Source organism: Brugia malayi, assembly GCF_000002995.4.
Source record: "Brugia malayi strain FR3 genome assembly, contig: Bm_v4_Chr1_scaffold_001, whole genome shotgun sequence".
NCBI lineage: Eukaryota > Metazoa > Nematoda > Chromadorea > Rhabditida > Onchocercidae > Brugia > Brugia malayi.
Window position 1 is genome coordinate 8,553,915 of NW_025062475.1, and position 27,069 is coordinate 8,580,983.

At 33.7% G+C, this 27,069-nt stretch overlaps 1 protein-coding gene across 1 annotated transcript; it reads right to left on the reverse strand.

The window, feature by feature from the left end:
• Window positions 1-1,363: 1,363 nt before the first annotated feature.
• Bma-fbn-1 (Uncharacterized protein) lies at window positions 1,364-26,628 on the reverse strand (the record flags this gene model as incomplete). The annotated part of the gene is made up of 38 exons (XM_001900512.2): window positions 1,364-1,572; window positions 1,823-2,027; window positions 2,108-2,337; window positions 3,120-3,285; window positions 3,762-3,866; window positions 4,091-4,281; window positions 4,577-4,726; window positions 4,936-5,079; window positions 5,383-5,535; window positions 5,677-5,797; window positions 6,004-6,101; window positions 6,266-6,347; window positions 6,468-6,600; window positions 6,852-7,357; window positions 7,552-7,721; window positions 8,492-8,605; window positions 10,063-10,200; window positions 10,477-10,632; window positions 10,784-10,906; window positions 11,080-11,205; window positions 11,508-11,637; window positions 11,716-11,858; window positions 12,193-12,477; window positions 12,579-12,809; window positions 12,904-13,147; window positions 13,341-17,410; window positions 17,913-18,365; window positions 18,494-18,691; window positions 20,194-20,328; window positions 20,682-20,789; window positions 21,005-21,130; window positions 21,282-21,398; window positions 21,490-21,679; window positions 21,926-21,987; window positions 22,289-22,420; window positions 24,126-24,242; window positions 24,371-24,481; window positions 26,457-26,628. 38 exons carry the CDS (start codon window positions 26,626-26,628, stop codon window positions 1,364-1,366), a joined length of 10,344 nt encoding a protein of 3,447 aa, XP_001900547.2.
• Between the last annotated feature and the right edge of the window lie 441 nt (window positions 26,629-27,069).

A 27,069-nucleotide genomic window follows, 5' to 3' on the forward strand; every position in this document is an offset into this window, starting at 1 on the left:
TTCAGGATAACAGTTAAATTGTCTCATGCCAACATTTAAAAACCAAATATGGAGATAACAATTTACTGTTTTTTTTTTTCTTGGAAACTTGGTGTAGATTCTTCAAGTAAAGGCCGAAAACATTGTATTCATCCTCTTCCCGCTGAATTTACGAGATTTTGAGTAAATTCTTTTCGTAGAATGTGGACAGAGTTCATTAGTCGGACGGAATTAACAAACAAGTTTTCGATAAAGTTGAGTGATTTTATGTGGGTGACTATGGGAGTTTGAAAGCGTGCTAGCAAAGCTACTAAACAAAAGGCATACCTCTGATAAAGTTAATCCTCCGTTCCAAAACAAATGAAATTAAAAAGTTCCTTCTATTTTCAAAAGATACATAGAAATCAGTAGTTCAGTTTTGTTTACATTAATAACTGGTCATGTATGTATTGTGTAAGCAAAGCTTAACAGTACAGCTTGCATCCGTTGCTAAAGAATCTCACAATATAAAAACATGGTCCTTCACATATATAAGTTATCTTTCATGCTTAAGATCAGTTCTAATTAATCCACTGTAAAAATTTCTTAATTCATTTCTTTCAAATGTGACTGGTAAATGTAAAACGAACAGAACGCATAAACATATACATGATTGTCATTCACTGAGAATTATCAATGATAATAAAAATGTACGGACAAGGAAGGCATCGGAAAGAAGTGTAATTGCAATAAGTATTTGGAATGTGTGTAGAAAAAGAGATTAATGATGACGTTGGCAAACAACAATCAGTATTATAGAAAAAGGAAAACAGAACATTTTATGGAAAACTTAGAGAAGATTGAACAGTAAGGAACTTTTTCATATTTTTATAAGTTTTTCACAAATTCATAATTATAGAGTGCACTGTCATTATAAGCAAATAAAAAGGAATTCGTTTAAGGAATCCGCTTACGTTTTTTGTTCTTCAGAAGGCATTCAATCAATGGTTCTGGACAGTTGAGAGTAAATTCCAGTCCTCAAAAAATTTCCAAGACATAAAGGTCCGGAGTGGGTAAGATAATAAAGCAACATATTAGAAAATCTTTAGCACTGGAAAATACCCTCAAATTATTGTGAGGCAATAACAAAGACAAAAAAGCAAATCATTCAAAAAATTGAGATAAGAGAACAATTCGACAAACGAAACAAAAAAATGTCGTATTTCATGATATCCTGCAATTTCTAGGGTTACTTTTATGTGCATATAACTCCATAATTCAGTAATCCACAACATCCGGAATATTGGTGTACTTCATTGACAACAATGACAATAACAACAACAATATGGTAACAACAAATAACAACAACCGCTTGTGGATTGACACAGAAATAAGAGATGACTCGCTAAAATTTTAAATATGAAGATTCGCTATCATTAACAACTGCTCTCCTCCAGCGTATTTTGGTGGATAATTGTTTTCGCCACATCGCAGATAGTAAACCAATAAGAACCAATAACAGAATTAGTGGTAGCAGAGACAATATTACCCAAAGAGCTCGAATACAGATATCATCAGGTAATGCATTCATTGGTTCTTCGTAAGTTTTTAAACCTCAAAATATAATTTACAAATCTATTTAACTTCAGAAAACTGTAAATTAATTTCCGTTAATCTACATTAAGGCGCACATGAAATGAAAAAAGAAATATCAATTTTATTTGAAATCCCTCTTTCTCTATCTCACAAAAAAAATTTAAGAAGAAATCCTCGTACTCAGTGGAGTTTTGTGGAAGAAATATTTTTTCACTAAATAGTTATTGACGAAGTATAAATGACAAATGCAATATTCATAGTAATTCACCTTGGTACTTCCAACGCTTCATGTCACGTTGTGCTCGTACCAGCTCCTCTTCCTCGTTAATGTATAATGCTCGAGAATACGCCATCCATTTTGCACTTTTTACTACATGCTTCTCTAGTTCTTCATCTACGGAATTTCTTGGAACTTCACGCACGTGCCGAAAACGACGCTGTTTCGTTGATTCACGTCGTTTCGTGCAATTGACCTATATTACATTACAGAAGCAGGAAAGTTTCATGAATTTAAGGAAGATAAATTGTTGGTTTATCATCGATAAAAAAAAACCTTTGGACAGCTTTCAATGCATGCCGAACAGTCACACTGGAAACGAATCATCGAACTGTCAGGCCATTTGAATGTCCGAAATTTGGCTGTTGTAAGCCACACTTGTCGGTAAGTCCATTCTGGGAAAAGTTCCGTGTCGATAGCACACCCACTTTGATCAGTTAACAAATACAATTCACCTGTCTCCAAATTTATTGCAAAACAATTCCGCGGAAGAACTGCGTATGTATCTAAAAAGAGAACTTTTTTAAATCAAAATTCAATCTTATTGAATAGAGATTAAAAATTGATTGAATTGTCTTACTCAATTCAATCGGCTTATAGTTACCCAGATCAATTTATCTCTCTGTCCAAGACTTTATTCATCATTTTGGTCAAGACGAAACAGAAGCTGTCGGGATAATCGAAATATTTTACAATATAAATATGCTAAGATAATTAAAATAAAATCATAATATAGAAAAAAGTCATAATATAGTCTCAGATAAATGTTCCGTTACACAAAAAATGGTGATAAATGCTTCGATGTTTAAAGTGATGAATCATTTATACAATTCTCATTTTCGGTTTGATAAAGAAGCTTATAAAGATCTAATCTGTAACTTGATGGTTCAAATGTTTTAAACCTCCCATTATGAAGGGTAAGGAACATCCAAAAACACAATGCGCTTTGTTATAAGCCAACTCTCACTATATAAAGAAAGAGTTAAGATCATCCGCAAAGATCGTTCTGGAGTAAAGTGTGCATGCGGCTCGATACAATTCGTACTACCAGTTATATCTCCATCAGATAATTCTACTAAACTCTAGCCTTAATCAAATTTCCTCCAAATTTCTCTTACAAGCAACAACAAAGAAGAAAATTCTAGTAATCGACTCTACTCGTGATAATTTCAGATAATTATTATTTTATAATTATTAGAATAGCTTTTCCACAGCTATTTGTCTGTGGCAATCGCCAAAACAACAAACTTTAAACCAAAAACAGTTATAAAAGTAAAATGAAACAAACCATTTGGATATACAGTTAAAGCAAGTTTCAGTGGCTGTCCAACGATAGCGGTATCAATTAACTGATCTTGTTCATTGGTAACGGTTAATGAACAGGTTGGTCCAATTCCCGTTTCAACAATAGTCTTAGTGGTAGTTATCTCAGAAATACCCACATGACTTGCTACCTAGAAGTTTATTTTTCTTTAATCACTACATTATAGTATTTAGCTTGACTTACATGCACAGAGTAACCAATTTGAGCAATTACTATTGTAGTTTTGCTGCTGCCATTATCTACTTCCAAAAAAAAAACCTATCTCAGTAATAAGTCTGCCTTATTTTAGATCATCAGCCAGATAAACATATCTAGTTCGTTCGTTCAGATAGACGAATTATACGACGTATTAAACTGTTTACATATAATTAAATACAAATAAGTAACATTATGGCCGTAACATTTTTCCCTATATTTCTGAGCACAAGTGAACTTTCGTGGGTAAAAAATAAGATGTCCTCTGAAAATAAATTTCAACGAATACAACACTGCTATCAAACGTAACTATTACTATTCACACTCAAAAGTGAACTAAAGTTTAGAGATAATATAAGTAAATCTATGAATAAGTAAATTAAACTTAGGTTTAGAGGGTAATTTCAGGACCTTTCGAACGCCAACAGGATATGTACATCTAACATCATAAGCATCCGCTCGTTCAGTGATAAACATCGGATGTCGTTGAATTACTACCGTCACGGCTATGGTGTTCTAAACAGACTGCGCATTGGAAAAGTAAAAAAAAATGAAACAGATGATAAGTATAAAAATTTCTCCCAAAAAGTATTGTGTATTAGATTTAGTGCGGCATTCATCTCAATACAATGGTATACTTCTAGTTAACTGTAAAAATTGATATTAATCACAAAACCAATTCGTTAATGCTGGTTTCTATCTTTTCAAATTGAAGAAAAAAAAATGATTGGAAAACGTACGGGTTCTTCGAATCTGACGTTGCAGTGAGAATACTGAATTATGAGATGATATTCAGTCTCATTGGCAAGCAGAGCGTTGAGTTTCTTAGAACAAAATGGATTATCAGTTTGACCACGAACAAATATTCGACCATCGTACAGATCAGGATCATTGACCAAAGCTAAGGTCATCCCGTCCAATTCACAATCTACTGAAAAAGGGGAGAAATTTCAAGTTCAACGCTCGTTATATATTAATATATAATATATTAATAAGCGATTATTTTCTTTATTTTGGTTATTGTGTTACATAAGCGTTTCACAAATCGCTTGCATTTCCAAATTATTGAGCATGTTTTTAAGGCTGCATGACCTTTCGAAACATCTTTAGAGTATATTTGCTTTACTTTTTTTGGTCTAACCCAAAATGATTCTAATTAAGAATTATTTAAGTTTTCTTTTGCAGTGGTAGCACAACATGGATTCGAATTCAGGAATGCTACCTACCGGACATATTGTGAAGAGGATGATGTTGAGAACATTTACGTCCATTTCCACGATAACCGGTCGGACAAATGCATGTGAAGGATCCAGGAACATTAGTACAGAGCGCCACAGGGTGGCAATTGTGCGAACCCATAGAACATTCATCAATATCTGTAGTTTGTTTTAATCTTAGAATATTAATTTCTTTTCTACTCTAAAGATTTAATTTCAGTCGTTTAAAACGTGTGTTTTGAATTATAATAGCATCAGAAACTTTTGTGGATTTTTTGACGGAAAAAGAGCCCTCAGTAATTTCAGTAATCTTCAAAAGCTAGAGGTCAAAATTCCAAAAGTCGGAAATTTACTCTTACAAAACATACCCATACAGGTAGTATTTGGACCCCTTTTGTATCCCTCAGAGCATCGACACTGCCCGTGGTAACATTCTTCATTTGCAATACATTGCTGCTCACACTCTGATACGTTACTTACGTTTGTTTGTATCACTTCAAATTTCACATTCACTAGAAATTAAAAGTTATGAACTAAGAGGAAACTACATTTTAAACAATAAAAAATTACCAAAAAAATAACCATAGAAAGAGCGTTAAAACATGAATTCAGATTTGCCGAAGCATTCGAAACTTCTATTTATTTTTTTTAGCAAAAATTTTTGTTCACTTTGCCCCTAAAAAGAAATGTTATGGTAAAGATGGACGTTGCGATTGATATTTCTTTTACTGAAAATAGTTTTCGGTTGCTATATGACATTTTCATTCGTCACTCAGAGGCAAACACTAGGCTTAGAAAGAAAGCATGAAGCTGACCTTCACGACAGTAGTAGCCGTCTCCTTCAAATCCTTGTTTGCATTGGCATATACCAGTTAAAAGGCATTCCGCATTATGATCACAAATGCTTCTGTCGTTCAAGCACAACAAATCCTTCTTCCTATTACACTCTATTCCATTTCCAATATAGCCTTTAAGAAAAGATTTTAGTCTAAGTTACTTTAAATTTGTAATCACATCTTTTTTTCTAATTTTATCTTCATCTTTTTTCTTCTGAATTTGAATCTATTACACTCTGTAATTCCAATAAAGCAAATAAAAAGATAACTGACCTCGTGTACACTTACATCGCCTCTTTTCTTGATCGCAGATAGCATTAGAATGGCAAAGACCGGGATAATGAACACAATCAGTTGGGTCAGCGATACAAACTGCGCCATTACCAAAATAGCCCTTAAAATGTTGTGAATGTAAAGTTTTTCATACTATTAAATTATCGCATAGCAGAAATAAAGTGAAAAATTAGTGGATTATGATTGCTTTTGGTAACAAACGATTGCTTTTTAAGCGGATTCCAAAGTAGATATAAATCACAATTGCATAAATTTTAGGTAGTCGTTGAAATTTTAAAGGATGCAAAAATGACCAAAAGACGATACCTTATTACAAATGCAAGTTCCATTGTAGCATTTTGCTTTAGCATCACATCGCGTACAATCTTGCACCGGTTCAACCGTAACACATTCGGTACCATCACCTATTCATTTGTCTTTAATATATATTGCTCAGTTATATTTATAACTTTTCGAGACGATTAATAAAACTGACTAGCCATGATAACAAATTATTAAATTCGAACGACAGCAAATGAGTCTATTAAAGAAGAAAATATGAACATGAAATGATGACAGTATGCATTACCAGTATATCCAGCAGTGCAGATACATCTTCGACCAATACATTCAGCAAAATTACTGCACAAATTTGGCCTTAGCAAGCAGTCCTACAAAATTTGACCGATTTTTTTTTTTGACCGACTATGAATTTAGAAAAATCTGTTTCAAAAAAAAATATATATATTGCGCCCCACACACATGCACATAGGGATAGAAAAGAAACATACAAAGGTATCTGGAGCGCAAATGACGCCATCACCAATGTAACCTTGAATGCATTTGCAAGTATGTGTCGATTTGTCACACACAGCGCGCAAATCGCAAATTGTTGGGTCAAAAGTACAATCACCAATATCTTTCCTGATGAAATAAAAATTAATTATTTATTCAAAATTGAAACCATTGTTTTTAAAAGGCATAAAATGCCATTAGAAGCGTTCTGTTACTTCATATCTATTGCCATATTAGCATTCGTTGTATTTTATTCCAAATTGTTCTTCCTATCTTACAAATTTTGTTCACCTCTAATACTCTAAATACTCTTGATTTAGCTTTGAACCATGAATTCTTATCAAGAAATTTAGGAGAAAAAATGACCAAACGTCACTAACATGCAAATGGAGTATCCATCACCGTGATATCCTAACTTACAAACGCACTCTCCTTCTGCACAAACCGCAAATTCATGACATGTTGATTGATTGGCAACAGTGCACTTTTGCACAGCTGTTTTCTGAATTTCTTCCGGAATGATAGCACCTTTGGATGAAGTAAGGCCTGAATGAACCCAAGCACCAGAGCCAACAACATGCGCAGATTCTTTCGCGCCTTGACGACTTGATGCCATTTCCGAAGGTAATGCTCCAGCAGTGAATAATTTGTTACTAGACTTCGTACTGTGTTGCCAATCTTCACTGATAATGCTACCTTCACCAGAGATCGTAGATACCACGTGACTAGCAGCAGTTACCCAACCCGGTGAAGTTGTAGAAGTAGTAACGACAGTAATATTTCCCTTTTCTAAACTTCCTTCGGTCGGACCTGTACTTTTACTTGTCACTTCTTCCATACCGTTGTTTTGCTGAGATCTCCTATCGTTTGTCGTCGGAGTTACTTTCTACAATAAAAACAGTTTTAACAGACCCATGCACATAAGATTTTACCTTTAGAAGCATTCGTATCATTTTTTATCACTATTACCTCTGATATTAATTAATTAATTATTAATAAAAGTTTCTATAAATCCCTGAGAAATGTCGTAAGCATTAAATTTCATACACAATTTTTCAGACATTGGAGAATAATACAAACCGTGGATGACATGACTGTGAACAAAGTACCAAATCCGGAATCAGAAACAGAATTAAGAGACGGCGTTTCATTATCCTGTTTGATTTCTCGATTCACTGTGGCTTTTGTGATTGTTAATACTCCCGTTCCATTTTTAAACGTCTTTCCAACCTGCTTCTTCTCACTTTCTACTATAAAGAAAAATTTCATGAAAAAATCGGAGTAAAAACTTGAATTGAATTTTAATTAAAATCAAATCTGAAATAATCATTAGCCGTTCAGCAATTATTTGTCGAAATAATGGCGACAATTAAAAAATAGCTTTATTGAAAAAATCGAAATTAATTTATTGCTTATTTATTGATAATTTAGTATTAGATCCTAAAATGGAAATTTATAGATTAAAAATTGTCTTTGAATATTCCTTACACAAATATAAAACTGTTTCAAATTTACATCACAACTAAGAAATCATTTATTCAAGATTATTTTGCAACTGTATTTCAGCGTCTAAAATGTTACAGTCTGTTAACAAAGAACTACCAATTTTAATGTCATAAACCGAAGGGTACTGATCATCGTAGAGGGACAACTTTTTACTTACACTAATTATGCGCTTTTTTATAAGCCAATTCTTGTATAAGCAGTTAAAATCATTGGCTTGGCTCAGTTTTTGAGTATTTCAAGCTTCGATTCGATTGTCTCAATATTTCATCTACACCTTACAATCTCTTCTCAACGACAACATACAGCCAATCTCAACCAAATTTCTGCTATAATCAACTATTTATGATATAATTTGATATTACCCAAAATCCCTACAACATTGACCAAAACTTTATTATGATTATTTGTTTGCGTCAACCAACCAACTATAAGGACTTCATTGTCAATCAAAAGAGCTGAAATTTCCGATTTTATTTGAATAGATAGTACATAAGTAAACAAAAATCCAACTTACACTGGCATAAGTCAACTCCATTTCCCTGATAACCATTCTTGCATTTACAGGTTCCATCAAGTTGACATCGAGCATTTTTGTGGCACATGGTTACATTCAAATGACAATTAGGACCTATAAATCCGTAATTAATTTAACTTGCAAATTAAAGTTAATAGTTTTGTTCAGTGTAAAAATTCGCAAAGTCTTTGTCCTAGTTCCATTCCTTGATCTACTCTTATACAACTTATACAAAAATTATTAATGTAGAATAAAAGGTGTTAAAAAATTGAAAAAAAAAAAAGATTGTAATGCTAGAATAGAAGCATGTCACCTTCCATCTTAATCGTATAACGTAACAAATTATTAAAAAAAAGATCTGACTTGATTCAGTTAGATGATTCATTCATTATCCGATCATCCAATTAGTAGTAAAACTGTATTGTGGCAGAGAAAGACTAAGATGCGAAAAAACAAGTCGTTTGTTTAGAAAGGGAAAGTAATTAATGAAAAGTAGCCGTCTATCTAAACTAACTAAAATGACCTGAATTAAGAGCGGAAAAAAAGTATAGACCGTGACACCTGTCATTTAAAGTAATGCAGTCATTCACATCACGCAAGCAGTCATCAATACGAGATATAATCTTTTTAATATCAACAAAAGGATCTCGAAACTTTCTGAATTACTAGTTTTTTAAAATATGCTTCTGTTTTGAAGATTTTACAGGACAGAAGCAAATATGCGGTATAGTAGATAATCTCCATATTGTTGAATTCTGTCATTTAAATCCGTTATTAATATATCCGAACTGACATATGCAGGCGAATGAACAGCTAATGTCATGACAGTCGCTGATATCGCGAGTGGAAATAGAGAAACAGTAATTACCCTTGTTTAAAGTTAACCATCCTCATTCTCTTAACTCACTCACATCTATGCTTTAAGGTTTTACATAGCGCTATACTAATTTGCGCGTCTTGAAGATGCTATTCTTGGGATCTTATAATGGATATCACCAAATTCACTTTACAAAATTTTTTAGGATGGATTGGTTGTTGGAATGCTGTCTCCCATTTATACGATTAAATTTGCCCTACTGAAATTGAAATTGCTGCGTTCCTTCTATTAATCATTTTATCACAATAAATGTTTTTTACATAAGGTTGAGATGCCGGGAACAATGGAATCAAAGAGATAAAGACAATCCTCCCAGTTTCAAGAAATTGGAGACAACCGGATGGCAGGTATTCGGTAATAAACACTGATCAACAACTGGCAGTAATACAATTTGGTTTAATTATTCCCGCTGTGTGTCATAGTTTCATTTTTTAATGTCTATTCCCACCAGGTAAGAGACATATATGTATAAATAAGGTCATATATAAAGGTCACTATTGATTCATTTATATCTCCATTTTTTCACCCCATTTTTACCCCACTAGCTGTTTGGTTATGAACTTGAGTTTCAGATAGGCAATATATTTACTTTAAAGATGATTTCAAAGATTCAACTAAGGATCATCGAGGGAGTTACGAAATGCTTCGTAACTATTAATAGGTGTATTCTATGGATTTAAAATTGAGTGCTTACCATCACAGTGTCGTCCATCACCAATATATCCTACTTTACAGGTACAGAAATGATGCCCAGGATGTACATCGATACATTCCGCATTTGCATCACAATCATTCTTCTGTGGATCCCCGCAGTTACCTGTCTCTTGTACTGCTAAAAGTAAGCAACACTTCTTTCTTTATTTCAATACATAAATTTTAATAATACCTACACAATACAATGCTTTCTTATAATGCTGTTGGTGAAATTTGAATTCTAAAAAGTTGAAATACTTTCAGTCTTTTTACTCTCGAAAGTTTCTAACTGAACTTTTGTAGAAAACACAGGTATAGGGTTAAAAAGATATTTCTTTTCCAAATAATTCATCTTCGGAACTGTAGTCATCTTGTGGCAACAAGTTCCATGTAATGGAAGAAAGTGACAACTTACGAAGACATCTTCCATTTAGTGGTTGATAACCAATAATACACGAGCCACACTGTTGTACATCCTCGTCATCGATATGACATGTTCTGTTCATATGCTGGCAAGTTTTCTTCCATTCATCGTTGCAATCAGAATCAGCTTTTGTGAAAGACTTGATCTCTTGAATTGGAAAACTTGTGGAAAACTGTTAATATGAAGATATGAGAGAAAAGAAGAATCTCAGAAAAGTTTAAAATCTAATTAGATGATCTTTCAAATCATATACTTTTTAATTTCTTAACAGATTTTGAAAATGTAATTATGCACATACCAATGCAATTTATGCCATTACCAATGAATCCTGGCGGGCACTTGCATCCAACGCTTCCCAAATGATTCTCGCATCGATATGGCACATTGCAATCAGCGACACCTCGTTCACATTCATTAACATCTGTAATACTTGGAACATTTAGCGGTGGGTTTCATAATTCCAGAAATGTTTCTTAGGATGAAATTCAGAAGACTTCATTAAGTCATGTAAAAAAAAATAAAATCAGGAGATTGTAAATTTACTGACATTACATTAATGTGAATGCAATTATTGATGTTACGTAATAAACTTACCTACGCAAACACCCCCTACACCTTCGTAGCCAAGTGAGCACATACATGTGTAACCACCAAGTGTATTGACACAAATCGAATTCGAGGGATCGCAACTATGGCGGTTTTCTACACATTCATCAATATCTAAATATTGTATTTATAATTTGTGATTTGTGATGGAAGCCGAATAAAACTGCTGAAATATGCACCGGCTATATGACATTAGTGCGCAATGAAACCGAACGTCATTAATCAGTTTCAACTGGAAAACTTTATACTAATATTAAAAAAAAATTTTCAAGCATTGTTTCGGAAATCTCTCCAGCACTATTCAGCAATGTCTTATAGAATTTAACGGAACAGTTTTTTATATAGTACTTTTTAATACTATGGGAACTTTACAGCAAAAGCTCTCGCCTTTTTATGAAATGTCCAATAAAGCATACCTTCGCAGATATGTTTGATACGATTATATCGATAATTAGCAGAGCATTCGCATATTGACGTTGTGATGACACCTAAGGTAACTGACAAACATGATGTATGGTTGACTTGGTTACAAACCGACAACTTATCCTAAAAATTTTCTTTTCATAACATATGTGAAATACATGAAACTTGGAAATACGAACTAGAAGAAAAATGATGTCGTACCAGACAAGCAGTATCAAATGGATTAATGCATTCGTTTTTGCCATCGCCAATCCATCCATCTGGACACTTACAGCTGAAGGAACCAGGAAGATTGGTACAAATGCTCTGGGGGTGGCATGGATTATTCTGGCATTCATCAATATCTAAATGTATTCTACTGAGAAGTCATTTTTAAAATATTTAAAAACACAGTTAATTATTTTTAAAAATATTCCTCATTTTTAAAAAAGTGTTCCTTGCTACTATTGTTTATAGCAAAATGAATTGAAAACCGTAAGTCTTGGAATCATACTGTAATCAAATTACATAAATTTCATCGTAACCATTAGCATATATTGTAACTAAATTAGTTCAACAACATAAGCGAAAATGTAGGTGCCTATTTGCATGTCATAATAGCTACATTTGCTCACAGATAACCAATATCTTCATTAAGAGACATTAAATTGATAAAATAATTTAACTGAAAATAATTACCGTCACATTTGTAGCCATCTCCTTTGTATCCAGATTGGCAGTGACATGAATAAGAGCCATCGATATTCTCGCAGAATGCATTTTCATGACATATACCACTTTGAGCACATTCATTAATATCTGTGCAATCCGTTTCTTCTTTCACAAAACCCTTCTTGCAAGTCTCACAATCAATTTCACCCTTGACATTCACTAAACACAAATGATTCGTTCCACAATTAGACTTCGCCAATTCTTCCTCTTTACAGTGTCTCTTGTCTGTTGGAATGCATGTGTACCCATCACCTAAATCTCATCGTATTGTGAAAATCAAATAGTAAGAGTAATTTTATCAGGTACTAATTATACTACAGTAATTAAAGATAGTCATATCAAACAAGAAGTACCTGTATATCCAAGATTACATTGACACTGATAAGATCCCGGTATATTGATACAGATAGCATGTTGACTACAAGGCCGTCCAGCACGCTCTTGACACTCGTCAATGTCTACGCAAATATGTTCTTTTGACATTCGGTAACCGGTTTCGCAGAAACACATGAAACCACCAACTATATTGGAGCATCTAGATGTTAAGTCACAATCATCCAGGTGCCTTTCGCATTCGTTGATATCTGAAAGCAGCTTGTAAGAAATTAGTTCAGAATTTGCACTGCAAGGTTGTAGAATCAACCTTTTTATTTCATATAATGCAATAGAAAACAGTACCGACACACGGCGTCATTGGAGGTTGTCCATCAAATCCCGAATAACAACGACAAACTCCAGATCGTCGTTCACAGTATGCATCTGCTCCACATTCATTGCTACTTTGACAGCGCAAAGATGCGGCAGGAATATCATTCTGAGTAATTGGTGTTCCCGTGGTTTCTTGAATAGTGTACACCGTCTTGGTAGCTGTCACATATTCTTCAGATTCCGAAATATTTGCATATAGCGGACTTACAGTTTCCTAAAATAACAGTTGGAAATTCTGCAGTTACAATTTTGTTGATAATAGTTCAAAAATTTGATAAAGTTAAGAAACAATCGCCATGTGAATTAATCTGAAGACTGAGGAAAGAAAAAGGAGTTAAATCCAGATCTGAGAAAAAAAAAAATAGAGAAATAGGTAAATACAAGTCAAAAAGTAATCAAAATCTTACTTGTTGGGTTATTTTGAATAAATCTTCATCGCTAACTGAACTTTTGGTTGGTGTTTGCTCAACTTTTATCGAAATCCCTGATGGATAATGAGTTGATTCGGAAATTTTTGTTTTAGAAATGACAGCAGGGACTGCCGTTTTCATTTCTAATGCTATTCCATTTTTTCCTGTTTCTTCCGGTTTTATCGTCCATCCGACTGTTTCTGGCTCTATTTTTAATATATTCATGCTATCAATAAGTGTCGTTTCTAAATTACCTCTAGATGATGTTGGTGTTAATGACAAGTCAGTTTTAGAACTTTCGGAGGGCTGAAAAACAACGGTATTTCCTACTGATAAAGTAGAGGTGGTAATGAGAGGTGAAACTTGAGAAACTGATTTAAGAAATTGCTTGGAAATTACTTCCTCAGCTAATGTGCTTGGGAAATTTCCAGAATTTGCAACAGTGATAATGCTTCCATCGTTTGTAACAGTTTCAGGAGAAGGAAATGAAGGACTTGTTGAAGTTTTGAAAGCAAGAAATGCTGCAGTATGTATATCAGTCCCTGATACTGAAAATGCTGTTTCCTGAATTGACGTAGGCTCTCTTTCTATTGAATCAATCGGCGGAAATTCTAACGTACTCATCCTCTTTGTGAATTCCATTTCGGATTTTGTTGACATTACCGATTCTAATGTCTCATCTTCGGTTATGCGCTTTGTTGTACCAGTTTCAGAAGCAGATAACTCTGTTATTCTGTCTAATTCCAATACAGCTGTTGTTTTGTCAAGTTCGATTCCTGAAGTTTTTCGTTCGACAGTTGTCATAAAATTAGAACTTAACAGTGGAATTACCAACTCTTCCGTTTTCTTTGACTGCAAAGAAACTTTCGGAGAACTTGTCTCTCTAGTAGTATCTGTTGTTATGTTAATTTCTTGTTCAGTCTCTTTAATAAATTTAAGTTCTGAAATAAGTGAAGTTTCTAGCCTAGTTATTTCGGGAATTGTAGAGGTTCTAATTCCTCCTATTTCCATAACAGGTGAAGTCAAACTGCTCATTTCAGAAACAGATTTCGATCTGTCAACATCCTTCAATCTCTTTCTTTCTGTTTTATTTGCTGTAAATTTACTAAGTGTTGCAGTAAATTGCCCAGCATTAGAAGCTACCCATTTGTTCGGTTCACTGAATGCTTCTGTTACGTCAGCTATTCGTGATACCTCAGTTATCTCGAAAAATGGATTTCCTGATGTGGTAATATCAGGATGTATTCCTCCTGGTACAGTTTTTGAAGTACTTACTAATCCTGCAGTGGATTTAAACGTAGAAGTTTCTACCGCAGTCACAGATCCGAACCTCATATTCAAATCCTTAGCAGTCGAATGTGAGGAGTACTTGATTTTTCCATCAGATGTCACAACATCATTTTCTGCTCCTTCGGTGATAGCTTTAATTTTTATTATATTTTCAACAGTCGAATTTATACGTTCTTCTTTTTCGGATACTTTCGCGAGAGTTTTTCTAGTCGAGAAACTTGAAGATGCTATAAATTTAGGAGTGGTAATGGCTCCCAATTTTCCATGATCCACATGGAGAACGGTAGCTCCATTACTGCTTGCGGGTTTCAACGTATTTTTAATGCTGTCTCCCATATCAATTGGTAGGGAAGTCTCACTCGTTCTAAGAAAGGTCGATGACTTCGAAATCTTTGCAAGTTCAGTTGCACCTAATGCAGAAGTCAAAACAATTTCAGACCCATCAATATTTGTAGCTGGACTTATTTCTGTACTGGTAACGATTTCTCTTTCTTCGAACGAACCCTGCTTTTTGTGAGCAGTGGTTTCAAATGTAGTTTCCATGTTTCTAATAGTATTTACGCCTATTATACCATTACTTTTTTCAAAATCTTGTGAACTAATTGTTCCGAAAGCTGTTGATTCCTCAATTCTATGAGAACCAAATATTGAAGATTTTCTCATGGTTTCATCACTTGTAAGCTCTGTTGTTTTAGGATGCCCATTTATTAACACAATTTCCAGTCCAACTTCATGACCTCTAACATCAATAGCTGCTGTTCTTAAAAGATTATTTGTTTCGGTGGCAGAGTTTGAAACGAAGCTATTGGTGCTGTTAACAGTTTGCACTTCAATTATTTCCTCGCCTGAACCTTCAAGTTCGATACCTTTTGAGGATGTTTCACCATTTTCTGTTTCAGTAGTAGCACTTTTGCCATGTTTTTTGTCATTTCTTATTGCTTTTACTTCTTCCGCAGCATCTCTAGATGATAGGTTAGCAGTTGTTGTTTGGCTAGGAAGTGAAGCACTAAGTCGAATAGTTCCAGCTGTAGATGATTCCTGTGTAGTACCAACTCCGCTTTCAGTTGGTGTCACATGTATCGTTGTAACAGAGTACTGCGTTGAGACAGTTTCCGGCAAGTTATTATAACTTATTGGCTTAATAAGTGAAACTGATGCTGTATTAAATGCCATGGTAGAAAGTTGATTGAAAGATGAAAGATTACTTGTTGAACCCGCAGCAGTTACAACATTACGTGATATCATGTCGTCTACTTCAACGTTTTTCGTTGTTTGCTTAAATATTACAGGTACTTTGGTATTTTCAACAATCTCTGTGAATTGTTCTGGAAGCTTTTTGAAATTGATCGCTTCAGCTTGTCCTTGCGTGGTTCCGATTGGAACTGAATTTTGCGGTTTCTTAGATTCAGTTTTTTGTGATACTGATGTTGAATTTGATTTCAATTCTATAGTATTTTCTATAAACTGAACTGGTTCAGTACTTTTCGGATATGGATGTAATGTAACACCCGTTTCAGCAGTCTCAATATGATCACTAGACGCTTTCACTATTTCAATTCCAGTTTGTTCAGTTGTTAATAAAGCTTTAGTTATTTCAAGACCAAGTTTTAAGGTGGTCTTATCTAATCGCTCTTCAAATGGGTTAGAAGTTTCATGAAGTTTGGCTGGTCTTTCAGATTCTGAATGTGCAACTGCACTTGAACCTGATGAATTGGATTCTGGAATAACAGTTACTGCTCCCTTATGAATAACTTCGATAACTGTTGGTGAGACGGTTTCTTGTTCTACAGTAATTGCTATATCAGCTCCAGAAATTGTCATCGTGAAATTCTCTGGCTGTAGTTTCAGCTCCCCTTCTTTTTTCCATTGTGATTTGCTCTCTGGAATAGAAGGAAAGGTTACCGCTCCAATAACTATAGCTTGATTTTGCGATGTCAAAGAGTCATCAATTTCCTTACCAGTCAATCCCATCTGCATTTCAAGATCTTCACTGGTAATATAGGCACTGCTTCTGAGTTCATCATTCACATTCGATGGTATTGTCAAAGCAGTTTCTTTGTTTGTAGCTTTCGCTATTTGTTTTCTTTTGTCATTTCCCGTTCTAGCTAATGATTCCTTCGATTTTACCAAACTACTTTCCGTTACCAAAACCGTTTTTGCTGTTTTGCTAATCTCCAGAATTGTAGTTGTTTCTAGTTCTTCACTTTTCATTGGTCCTACTTCAGAAATAGATTCAGCATCTGTGCTATATTTAATAATTTCAGAGACTGTGGAAGTTGTGGATTTTCCAGAGTTATATGTAGTGGTATTCACTTCACTTAAAACTTTTCCACGGGCTTCTGACGCTAAAATTTTTGGAAACTTTAGCGTTGAAGTAAGGAGAGCCGAACTTTCAGGATTTCCTTCGAACGATATTTTTGATTGAGTAGACGTATAATTATTTATTGGCGCTTTTGAATAACGGAGAATGACAATTTCGGGTTTTTTGGTTTCTTCTTCCCTAGTTTTAAGCACTTCACTGAAATTCCTAATCGTTGGTATTGATGAAGCTGTAGTGCTCGTCAAGATTTCATCAGATCCCTTTTGACTACTTTTATTAGCTTCTGAAGATAGCGAAGTTAAAGTTTCATCATGAGGTAATTTTTCTACTCCATCGCTAATTTCAATATCTTCGCCAGATCCTTCGGTTCCTTTGCTCCTTTCACCAGCCTTATTTGCTTCTTCTTTGATTGAAAATTGAAAGTACTTTCCTTCTTCCGTCCCATTTTTGTGCACTTCTAAAATTTTAAACTTAAAGTAAATAAATATTAAAGAATTTCGAGGAAATGGATTAAAAAAAGGATGGCTATTCGGTAAATCTTAATAAGTTCAATTTCAATTAAAATACAATTTTAAATGAATTTTTAAAGAAATTATATCGCGTTAGAGATAGAATAATACCTGATCGCTTAACACAACACTCTCTAATTTGATATATGGCTTATTGAACAACTGTATATTATATTTGGTCGTGAAATGAATTTAGCTTAAGAATTTTCAAGAGTTAATTACGCGAATATTAAATTCAATTCGTAAAAAGTAAAAAGAAAGTTGAAGTACAAGAGGTATGCTTATTCAGATGTTAAAAGCATTGAAAATTTTTGAGAAAAACATTGTTTGATCATCGTCAATTAAAACATGACGAAATTGACTGTAATGATGATTATTTATAACTATAATGATAATAGTAAAGATTAATGCTTGATTTAACTTTCTTTTTATCTCAGATTTGAATCGTACCAATGCCAATCTGTGTTCCATTTTTGTTTTTTGCTACATTCCATTTTTTGCTTTCAATTCGCCCACGGCCAATAATTATCGCATGACCTGTGAAATTTCTCCATTCCCCGACAGTTTCAATAGCCCAACTAGTTTTTCGCCTATTATCACTCAATTCACCATTACTGGAACTACCACTCCAAGATTCATTTGTATTGCCAGTATCACTAGCACTACCAGAGCCAGAAGTACCAACTTTCATATTGCCTGCAATTTTTCCGATAGCAGAAGGCAGAGCAAAATTCTCCTCTTTAGTGTTATCAGCACTGATATCATTTTCACGACCATCAGTGATTTCTAAGCCAATACAGTCAGATAAGGTGGAATTCGTTGTGCAGCATGCGAATGAGCCACGCAAATTAACACACCATGAATCTGATTGATTGCATAGGCCAAGTTCGCATTCATTAATATCTGCAAGAAACAATGACATAACTTTTTTAAGTGACAAAGCTCTTCTACTTTCTCAAATTACACCAAATTTAAGCAGAATAAAACTTTTTTCGATAAGGATACAGTCGAAAATATCAGTCGAAAAGTACCTGCACAACCCTCAAAGGTATTTCCAATAAAGCCATCATTACAGTGACAAGTACCATTAACGCAATGTGAATCAGCAGGGCATCCAAAATAGCATGCAAGACCAAACTGTTTTGACGATATCACCTGCTTATCGATGGTCAGAAAACCTCCTGTTGTTTTTTGTTGAATACTATCGGTTGAAAAAGTCCTTCGAATGCCTTTAATTAAGTATGTATGTAACATGTGAACGGGACAATTGAAGATTTTAAGTGACATAGGCTGCCATTACCAGTGTAATCAGATTAACCTCAGTATAATGATTGTTGTCGGAAAACCGAAAAATTTTTACACGAAGTGTTTAAAATAATGCTAATGATTCATTGCTATAAACCAATTCGTTATTCCTTTGTTATATCCCGTTTTTTTTTGAAACAATGAATCCTTTATCTAAACCTCAACTAGTAAATGCACATCTGTCTTCGTTGTAAATGTTAATCTCTAAGCCAGCTCACTTCTTACATCCATAAAAATCTTCTCTAATGAGTTAATGAAAGAGAAAGCATCGGTGGCAGTCTTCTCTTCCTTCTCTTCAATAGTACTATTTATTCCTTTGCTGTTTCAATTACTCGACTATATATTTGTTGTATCGAATCACATTTATAGATAAAATAAACCATACTGGGTCGATCTCGCTTGCAGATAAGAAGCAAAAGGTTCAGTTCAAGTTCTGCAAATCTAAAGTAAGTCAAGTGAAATTAACTAATCTAAATCAACTACTACGAGCCGGGACGGAGAGAGTAGAGAGTAGAAATTTTACTATTATTGAAAGTATCAATTTTTCTAGACGGTCCTTTACCGTCTAGAAAAATTACTGAATGAAGTAAAAACTATGAATATCCAGTCTCCGGACTCAACCTTATCGAACCACGAACGACTCGAAATTAACGAAACCAAAGATCGACTCATAGATGAAAAAATTCTTCGACTGCAAATGTGCATTGACTCTATCGAGGCCTTAAATAAGCAGTGGATAGAGTGTGCCCAAAAATCCAAGACGAAAAAAGAAGATGAGGAAAATTACGCACAAATAGCTACGGGAGAATAAAATATCTTCATTCTGAAGCACGAAGCAAAAGGAGGCCATCATCACGTTGACTATGTACAAAAAGGAAATTAATAATGAAATCAAACAAATAACTTCTAAGCCGCCAATAACGGATTCAACATCCTATCGCAATATCAACTCCCTCAGCTATCTCTATCCACTTTCGATGGAGAACCCCGACAATGGAGAGAGTTTTGGAATGGGTTTAATGCGGCTGTACATTCCCAGGATATCCCACAAACCCAAAAAATGAATTATTTAATTTCCTGTTTAAAAAGGTACAGCACTACAATGAGTAAGAGGATTTGATGTAACCTCAGCAAATTACGAAATTATACGCCAAATATTGACCGGAAAATATGGAGACTCATCGACAGTAATGAAACTACTGTACAATGAACTTCAGTGAATCAAACGAAACGATAAGGAATAGATCGAAAACTGTTGAAAGGATGGAAAGAATTTTCCGACAATTGTACCAAAAGTGGGATAAAAACTGATATGAATATTTTTTTGTGAAGCACATATGTGACACTATATATATTCAAACATGGTTAAAACGATTATGACTAGTTGCCGTAAATATACTAGTAAATATCATGGTGAAAATATTACCATTAAGTTTAGAATTGCTACCAGAGCATTCGGGATTCTTTGAATCAGCATTACAACAAATGAATCCACCGAACAGATTGACACACCATTCGCCAGCACCAGGACACTGTTTATCATCTTCACATTCATTTATATCTGCAATACAAAATTACTTCATTTCCAAAAGAAAATTGCTTCGCAATAATCATGATTATCAAAATTACTACAAAATCTTTGATTATTTAAAGGAGACAAAACTCTCGGTAGACCATTTCAATAAGCATCATTTTTCAATAAATTTTCCATTGGCACTATAAACATCCCATTGGCTACAATTTAGAATAATAAATGATCGACTAGTTTAGTGAATCTATTCTTCAAAAAATCTATTTCGGAAATTGTTAAGAAAAAAAATCTCTGACAAGATAATTCGAAGAAATTCAGATTCTACTTGGCAAAAAATGTTTAAGATATTTTTTAATTTAAAAGTTTGAAAGCAGATTACTTACCAGAACACTTAATTCGCGGATCACCACTAAATCCCTCCATGCATTGGCATGTTTCGTTGTAACACACGGCTTGTAGTCCACATCCACCAGAACAAAATGCACCTTTTTCTAGAAATTACGAAATAATATTATTCTTATTTTAAATCTAATATCAAATTAAGTTATTTCTCCAAACGGATATTTTTATTCTCACAAGTGAGATGAGATTTATTCTCCCTCTCCATTAGTTTATTCAAAATTTCTTCCGAGAAAAGGGTTCCCCTCAACACTGAGATTTTTTTACCTCTCCTTTTAACTAAAAATTAGTTTTTAAGCAGAGCTACCTCTAATGCATCGTTTGTCGTCCAGATGTTGCTCACAGCATATATAACCACCATCAATATTCACACAGCGCAATTCACTGATTTGACCTTCACAAGGATTATGTCTTGCTGCGCATTCATTTACATCTGTAAATGTATGGTAACACGTTAATTTCTGTATTTGTTTTGATAGTATGATAGAGTTCAAATACGACATGTGTAAATAAGAATGTAAGTTATGATAATAACACGTGTTCTTTATACTAGGATAAAATTTTTGAAATTTGAAGAAACCAACCATAACAATTCAAGCCATCACCAACATATCCTGACTGGCATATACACATTCGCAGAGTACCAATGCAAAAAGCATGTCGATCACAAATACCTTCTTGTTGACTGCAATCATTTATCGCTAAAATTTATTTCAATTAATCTTCTGTTATAATGTAATTTTGGAGCAGAAGACGTGAAATTTGTCTAAAACTTAAGTTCAAAAGACTGACGTGTACAGTTTTCACCATCTCCGGTAAAGCCATCTTCACATATGCACTGATAACTTCCAGCCGCATTTACACAAGTAGCACGACTGTTACATTCAGAAATCTTTTCCATGCACTCATCGATGTCGACGCATGTCCCATTCACCAAACGATATCCAGTGTCACATTTTTCCACACATTTGAATCTACCAACCTACAAAAAAAATAAATAAATAAATAAACAAAATTCTATGAATTCTCACAAAGAACGGATTATCAGTGATAATCATCACTGCAGAAACTATTCAAAAGTAAACAATATTACTTTTATTTTCAAGACCTTCTCATTGACTTATCATAACCACATAACTTGTTAAATGACTAAATTGTGAACACTGATCAATGCTTTCAGGATATGCATACACAAGTTATTCTAATATCATGAAAAGTAAAATTTCACCTCATTCTGGCACTTAAAATTTTCTGGGCAATCATGAATTTCTTGTGCGCATTCATCGATATCTGTAAAAATTTTTATCTCTTAATAGCCACTGAGTGATCTGATGTGTGCAGAAGATTTTACAGCTTTTAAACTTTTCATGATGATCAACGATGTACGACATTACGTATAACAGATATTAATTTAATTAAGTGAGGAAATAATTTTTCTTGGCCTCTTACTTCTTCAAGTTGATGTCTTCTTAATTTGTAAGTGGAATCTACACTAAAATATATGTGCAACTGAATTTAGGAAGAAACTTAAATGTATCTGTTACTTTTATATTCCTTCCAAAGAACTCTTGTCAGTAATAAAATTAACTACCAGCGCAACGTTCAAGAGGTATGCCCAGCGGCTGATACCCTTCAGTGCAGTTGCAGAAATACGTCCCCGGCAGATTGACGCATGTTGAATGATCCGGGCACTGCGCTGTGCCTGTCTCACATTCATTAATATCTGAAAATTAATAATATTTGTGTTCTTTTAGATTTGAAATCAATGCTATAAAACTTCTTATATCGTAGCTATCTGTGCAGATGCAGGTTTGAAAATCTTAGATCGTCATGACATTGTCAACTTGTCACATGATAAACTGGAATAGCCTTACTTCCTACTAATTAATAGGTTGGAGATATAGCGTAAATTTTTGATATATTTTTATTGCACATTTCTGTTATTATGAACACTGCAGCTTTCCAGTGTTTTTTAATTTCTTTCTCTAAGCTACTTTTCTTGATGATTCTAATTCCGAAATATCTCCTTGAACTTCAATAGCCAAAATATTCAGTATTCATTATATTGGAAATATCCGTACCACTTCGCAGACCTTTTCAGGTCAAGAAATTTTTTTGTATCACTTGGCTGTTGACATTCAGACTTCCTTTCAGAAAAGACAAGTAAGTAGCCTTTTTTTTCATACTGTGTTGGAACAAAGAGAAGTAAGTTTGAACTGGGGCAACATTGATTTCTGGTCAATTTCTCGGTACTTTTATTCTTACTACTTACCTCTATTCCAAAGGAATTATCGAAATTGTTCTAGGCAATGGCAATGACCTCATACTGCGTTGAAAAGAAAATATTGTGAAAACATATCCTTTAATCTAAATTACTTCATGTGGTTCAATTTGCTCCTATTTAGTTTTTATGCTTCTCGCAAGACTGACACGCAGCAGGTTGATGTGAACATTTCAATCAAAATCTATCAGGGAGAAATTTGGTTCTCCTGATCAGCAACAAATAAAAATCTTGTTGCTGATATTGAATGGGACCATCGAACATCACGACTTTTGATGGCCTTGTCCCACTAAATTTGAACCCACCGCTCATAAATTTCACACACATAAGCATCACATTTCTATCTCTAAAAGGACAATCTATTTATGATCCAAATCTTTTAGCAAGCCGCTCTTTTTCTTCGAAGAAAAATCTCAATGAACTCTTTCGGAAGTTTCAAAATACACAACTTCTTAGATGTTCAGTCGGAAGAGGCCAATTTTGAAAGAATATAAGACCATTTATACGATCGATCATTCCAATAAAAATAAAATGTCATGACGTAACGAAATAATTAAAGAACTAATAACTGGAAATTTAAAATGATGTTTGGACTATATAATTAAAATCAAGTAGTGCTTTCAATTTCCAATTGTGGAATTCAGTAAATGCAACTAAATGAATCAGTTGTACCTAAGTTACACTTGCAAAGAAATAGGATAGTTGGAATTCTTTAAAAATCATCTATCTGCTAAACAATAAAAGGATTAGAGCATAACCAGGAGATTTGGATAACTAAGAGAGAGAGAGAGAGAAATATACAGAGAGATGACTCGAAAAGACCAGAGGTAAAAGGTGATGTCTTCATCAAAATTTTTAGTAAATCAAGATTCCAATTCCTCTGCTATATACATTTACTTAGTCTATGGTAGCATTGCACAATATGCATATTCATTATGATGATATCACTACGCATATTCTCTTCCTTTTTTATTTAGAATTAAGAGGTCAGAAATGAAAATGAAGCAAATATGGTTAATTCCGGAAATATCGGAATGATCTGTTTTGGTATTAATAGATATAAGTGAAAATTATCTCTTCATTTTCTAGTGGTAGTCAGTAAACTTTTATAAGAATTAGAAAAAAGGATTTATAAAACTTATCTTACCGGAGCACTCGTGTCCGTCTCCTTGAAACCCCGGGAAGCAGGTGCAAGAATACGAGCCGTAAGTATTGCGGCAATGTGCCAACCAATGACAGGGCTTATCCTTACACTCATTGTCATCTGAAGACGAATTAAAAATAAAATTTCATTTCCTGTAATCCTAAAAATCTTATTAAATTTTTTGCTGCTGATGAAGAGATATAAATTGTCATTAAGGATGGGAATTAAGGATAAAAAAAACATCATACCATTAAGCTCACAGTGAGGTCCATGATATCCGGCATTGCAGTAGCACTGCCCCTGAGTTCCATCGAACAAGCATGCACCCCGTTGACTGCATGTTGAGTTACACCGGCTACCTGCATGCAATACATCTTTTTTAAAATGAAAAAAATTACAGTCGGACATTTACCAGTGTATTTGAACATACTGCGAAAATGACTGATAATGGTAAATCATAATTCTTTTATGAACTTCTGGAAAGCAACTTCTTTAGTGTTCCCAACTTATTTGCATATATTCTTACATCCAAATGTAATTCCAATGAATATCTAACTTGACAAGCAAATAAATTAAATAAAAAATTTTGAAATTTAGTGTTTTGAATTACTTTCAAGGAACTCATATACGATTATTTGACAAAAGAAGTATGTCTCCGACATACGTTGATATGCTTGACATCAGTGTGCTGAAATCTGTTTTGCCATATACCAGCAAGGAAATACATCAGTCACTTTTTAAACCTGTTACCAGTCTTAAATTTCATTTTATCAACGAGAAAGTTATTCGTACTTGAAAATGAGGAGATTAAATGAAAGTTTCAATTTTCCGAGTTTCTTCTGAGAAATTCAGAAATAATTGTTGAGAAAACTGAAACTTGCAAACGTTTGGCACTTGCAAAAAGTGCTGAACCGATATTAACTATTTTATCTGTGACTGCTAATTGAAATATTTCGAGGAGTTAATTACAGACTTAATTTCATTATCCAACTAAGCCAAAGAATAGGCCAATTAATTATTAATTGATTGATAATTATGATTGTTGAAAATTAGGATTGGTTTTGACCAAATATTTTACCCTTTATATATAGTATTTTAAATGCTTCAATTGTTCAGTTTTAATGGATACTAAGACTCAAAAGAAAATAGAAAAGGTTTCGGGTTTTAACTGATATAAAGAATTGTTGGGTAAATATAGTAAAAGTAATTGATTATTGCCAGTAGAACATTTCGTGACTTCAATTTTCGTAATCCTATTACAAACGTTTTTCACTCTAAATAAAAATTATTATGTATGAAATATTGTCAAGTTTTTTTTTTTTTTTTTTCTTCAGCAAAAAATTATTTCAATTGTTTGCGGATCAGTTTTAACAAAAGAATTTCGATTCGCTGATTCTTCACAAATTTTTAAGACGTATTTATGACGTTGCCGCATAAAAGTGAGAGATGGCGGTATTTTTTCGTGACTTTTACCAGCTCACCTATCCAACAAGAAAGTCAAAAAAGAAGAGGTTCATTGGCATCGATATAAGCAAGATACATGCTACAGTGATGTGAACAGTCAAAACAGTAAAGAATTCTAGTCTCTAAGAGAAGGCGTGGATGAATTGCTTCAATTTAAAAAAAAAAAAAAAAAAAAGCAATTCACTGATTCAGTCACTTTAAAAAATCCTGCAATTTGTTTAAGAGAAATAACATTTCGAATATTATTATCCGAAGTGAAAATTAAAAATGTCTTAATTGCTAATCACAATCTTAATTTTCCTCTTACACTTTTTTTTCTCTTTCGCAATAAATTTTCTTTTATCTTAACAATGAATAATGCAAGTTGGAAAATCATATTGCATTTTGAACAACTTTATATTGCTTTCTTCTGATTATAGACTGCTTTTAGAACGAGAAAGAAATAACTTTAGCGCTTTTACCATAACCTAACTAACATATAAATCAAATAGTGAGCTTTCTTCTTGAAATCAATTTTAGAACATGAAGTTTTTGCTTGCTTAGCAATGTTTGCTATTTAGGACATGAATTACGCAGAAACTAGAAACATTTCATCTTTCTCGTATTTCTCTTCAAATCTCACCCGAATAGAATGAAATCAAGAAGACCATGAATTTTATAACAGATATTTGAAATTTTGATGATAATGATATTGAAAGGCAGAAGTGACTGACTGCTGATTCAAAGAAATTCATTTTCTAGAAAAATTTTTGATGAAAACATTTTAACCAATGAATCTTCCTAACTTTGACTGTTTTAGGATTCTCTGATTCTTCTGTAAAGACTTGGCAAATATTAGAAAATCTTATTACAAAACGTTCGAAAACGTACCACAGTATGGGAAACTTTCGTCATGCATTGCTGGATTACTGTAGCAATCTGGCTTCCCATCGCATATAATCGAGATTTGATGCAAATGTAAATCATCCGGATGCGGTGAATGTTGACAAATGACAGTACCAGTGTCAAAGTTAACAACAAATGTCGGTCGCATGTCAGGCATCGATGAATTCACAAAACTTTTTGTGATTGCATTACTAGGACACAACAATGCTCCAAACAACGTCGTCCATAACAGCAGTAATGGATGTAACATTTTACGACCAAATAGCTTGTCCTTTTACCAATTGTTGATACTGCTTGCCTTCAATCCTGAAGATGAACTTTGACATTCAGAATAGTATATATAGTCTGCTTCACAGTATATATAATCTGCTTCACACACTTGAATCTGCATAACTTAATATTCTACCGGAAAGGGAAGAAAAATGTAAGTGAAATGCAATGAATAATAGAGCTGGGAGCATACTAAATGCTATTTATTGGCCGCCAGGTTCGGCCTTCTACCTCAAATGCATTGATGGATATCTAATTGTACAACTGATTATAATTGAAGGAGAAAGTTTAAAAGAGTAAAAGTGAAGGACTGTGAGTGGATGTAAGC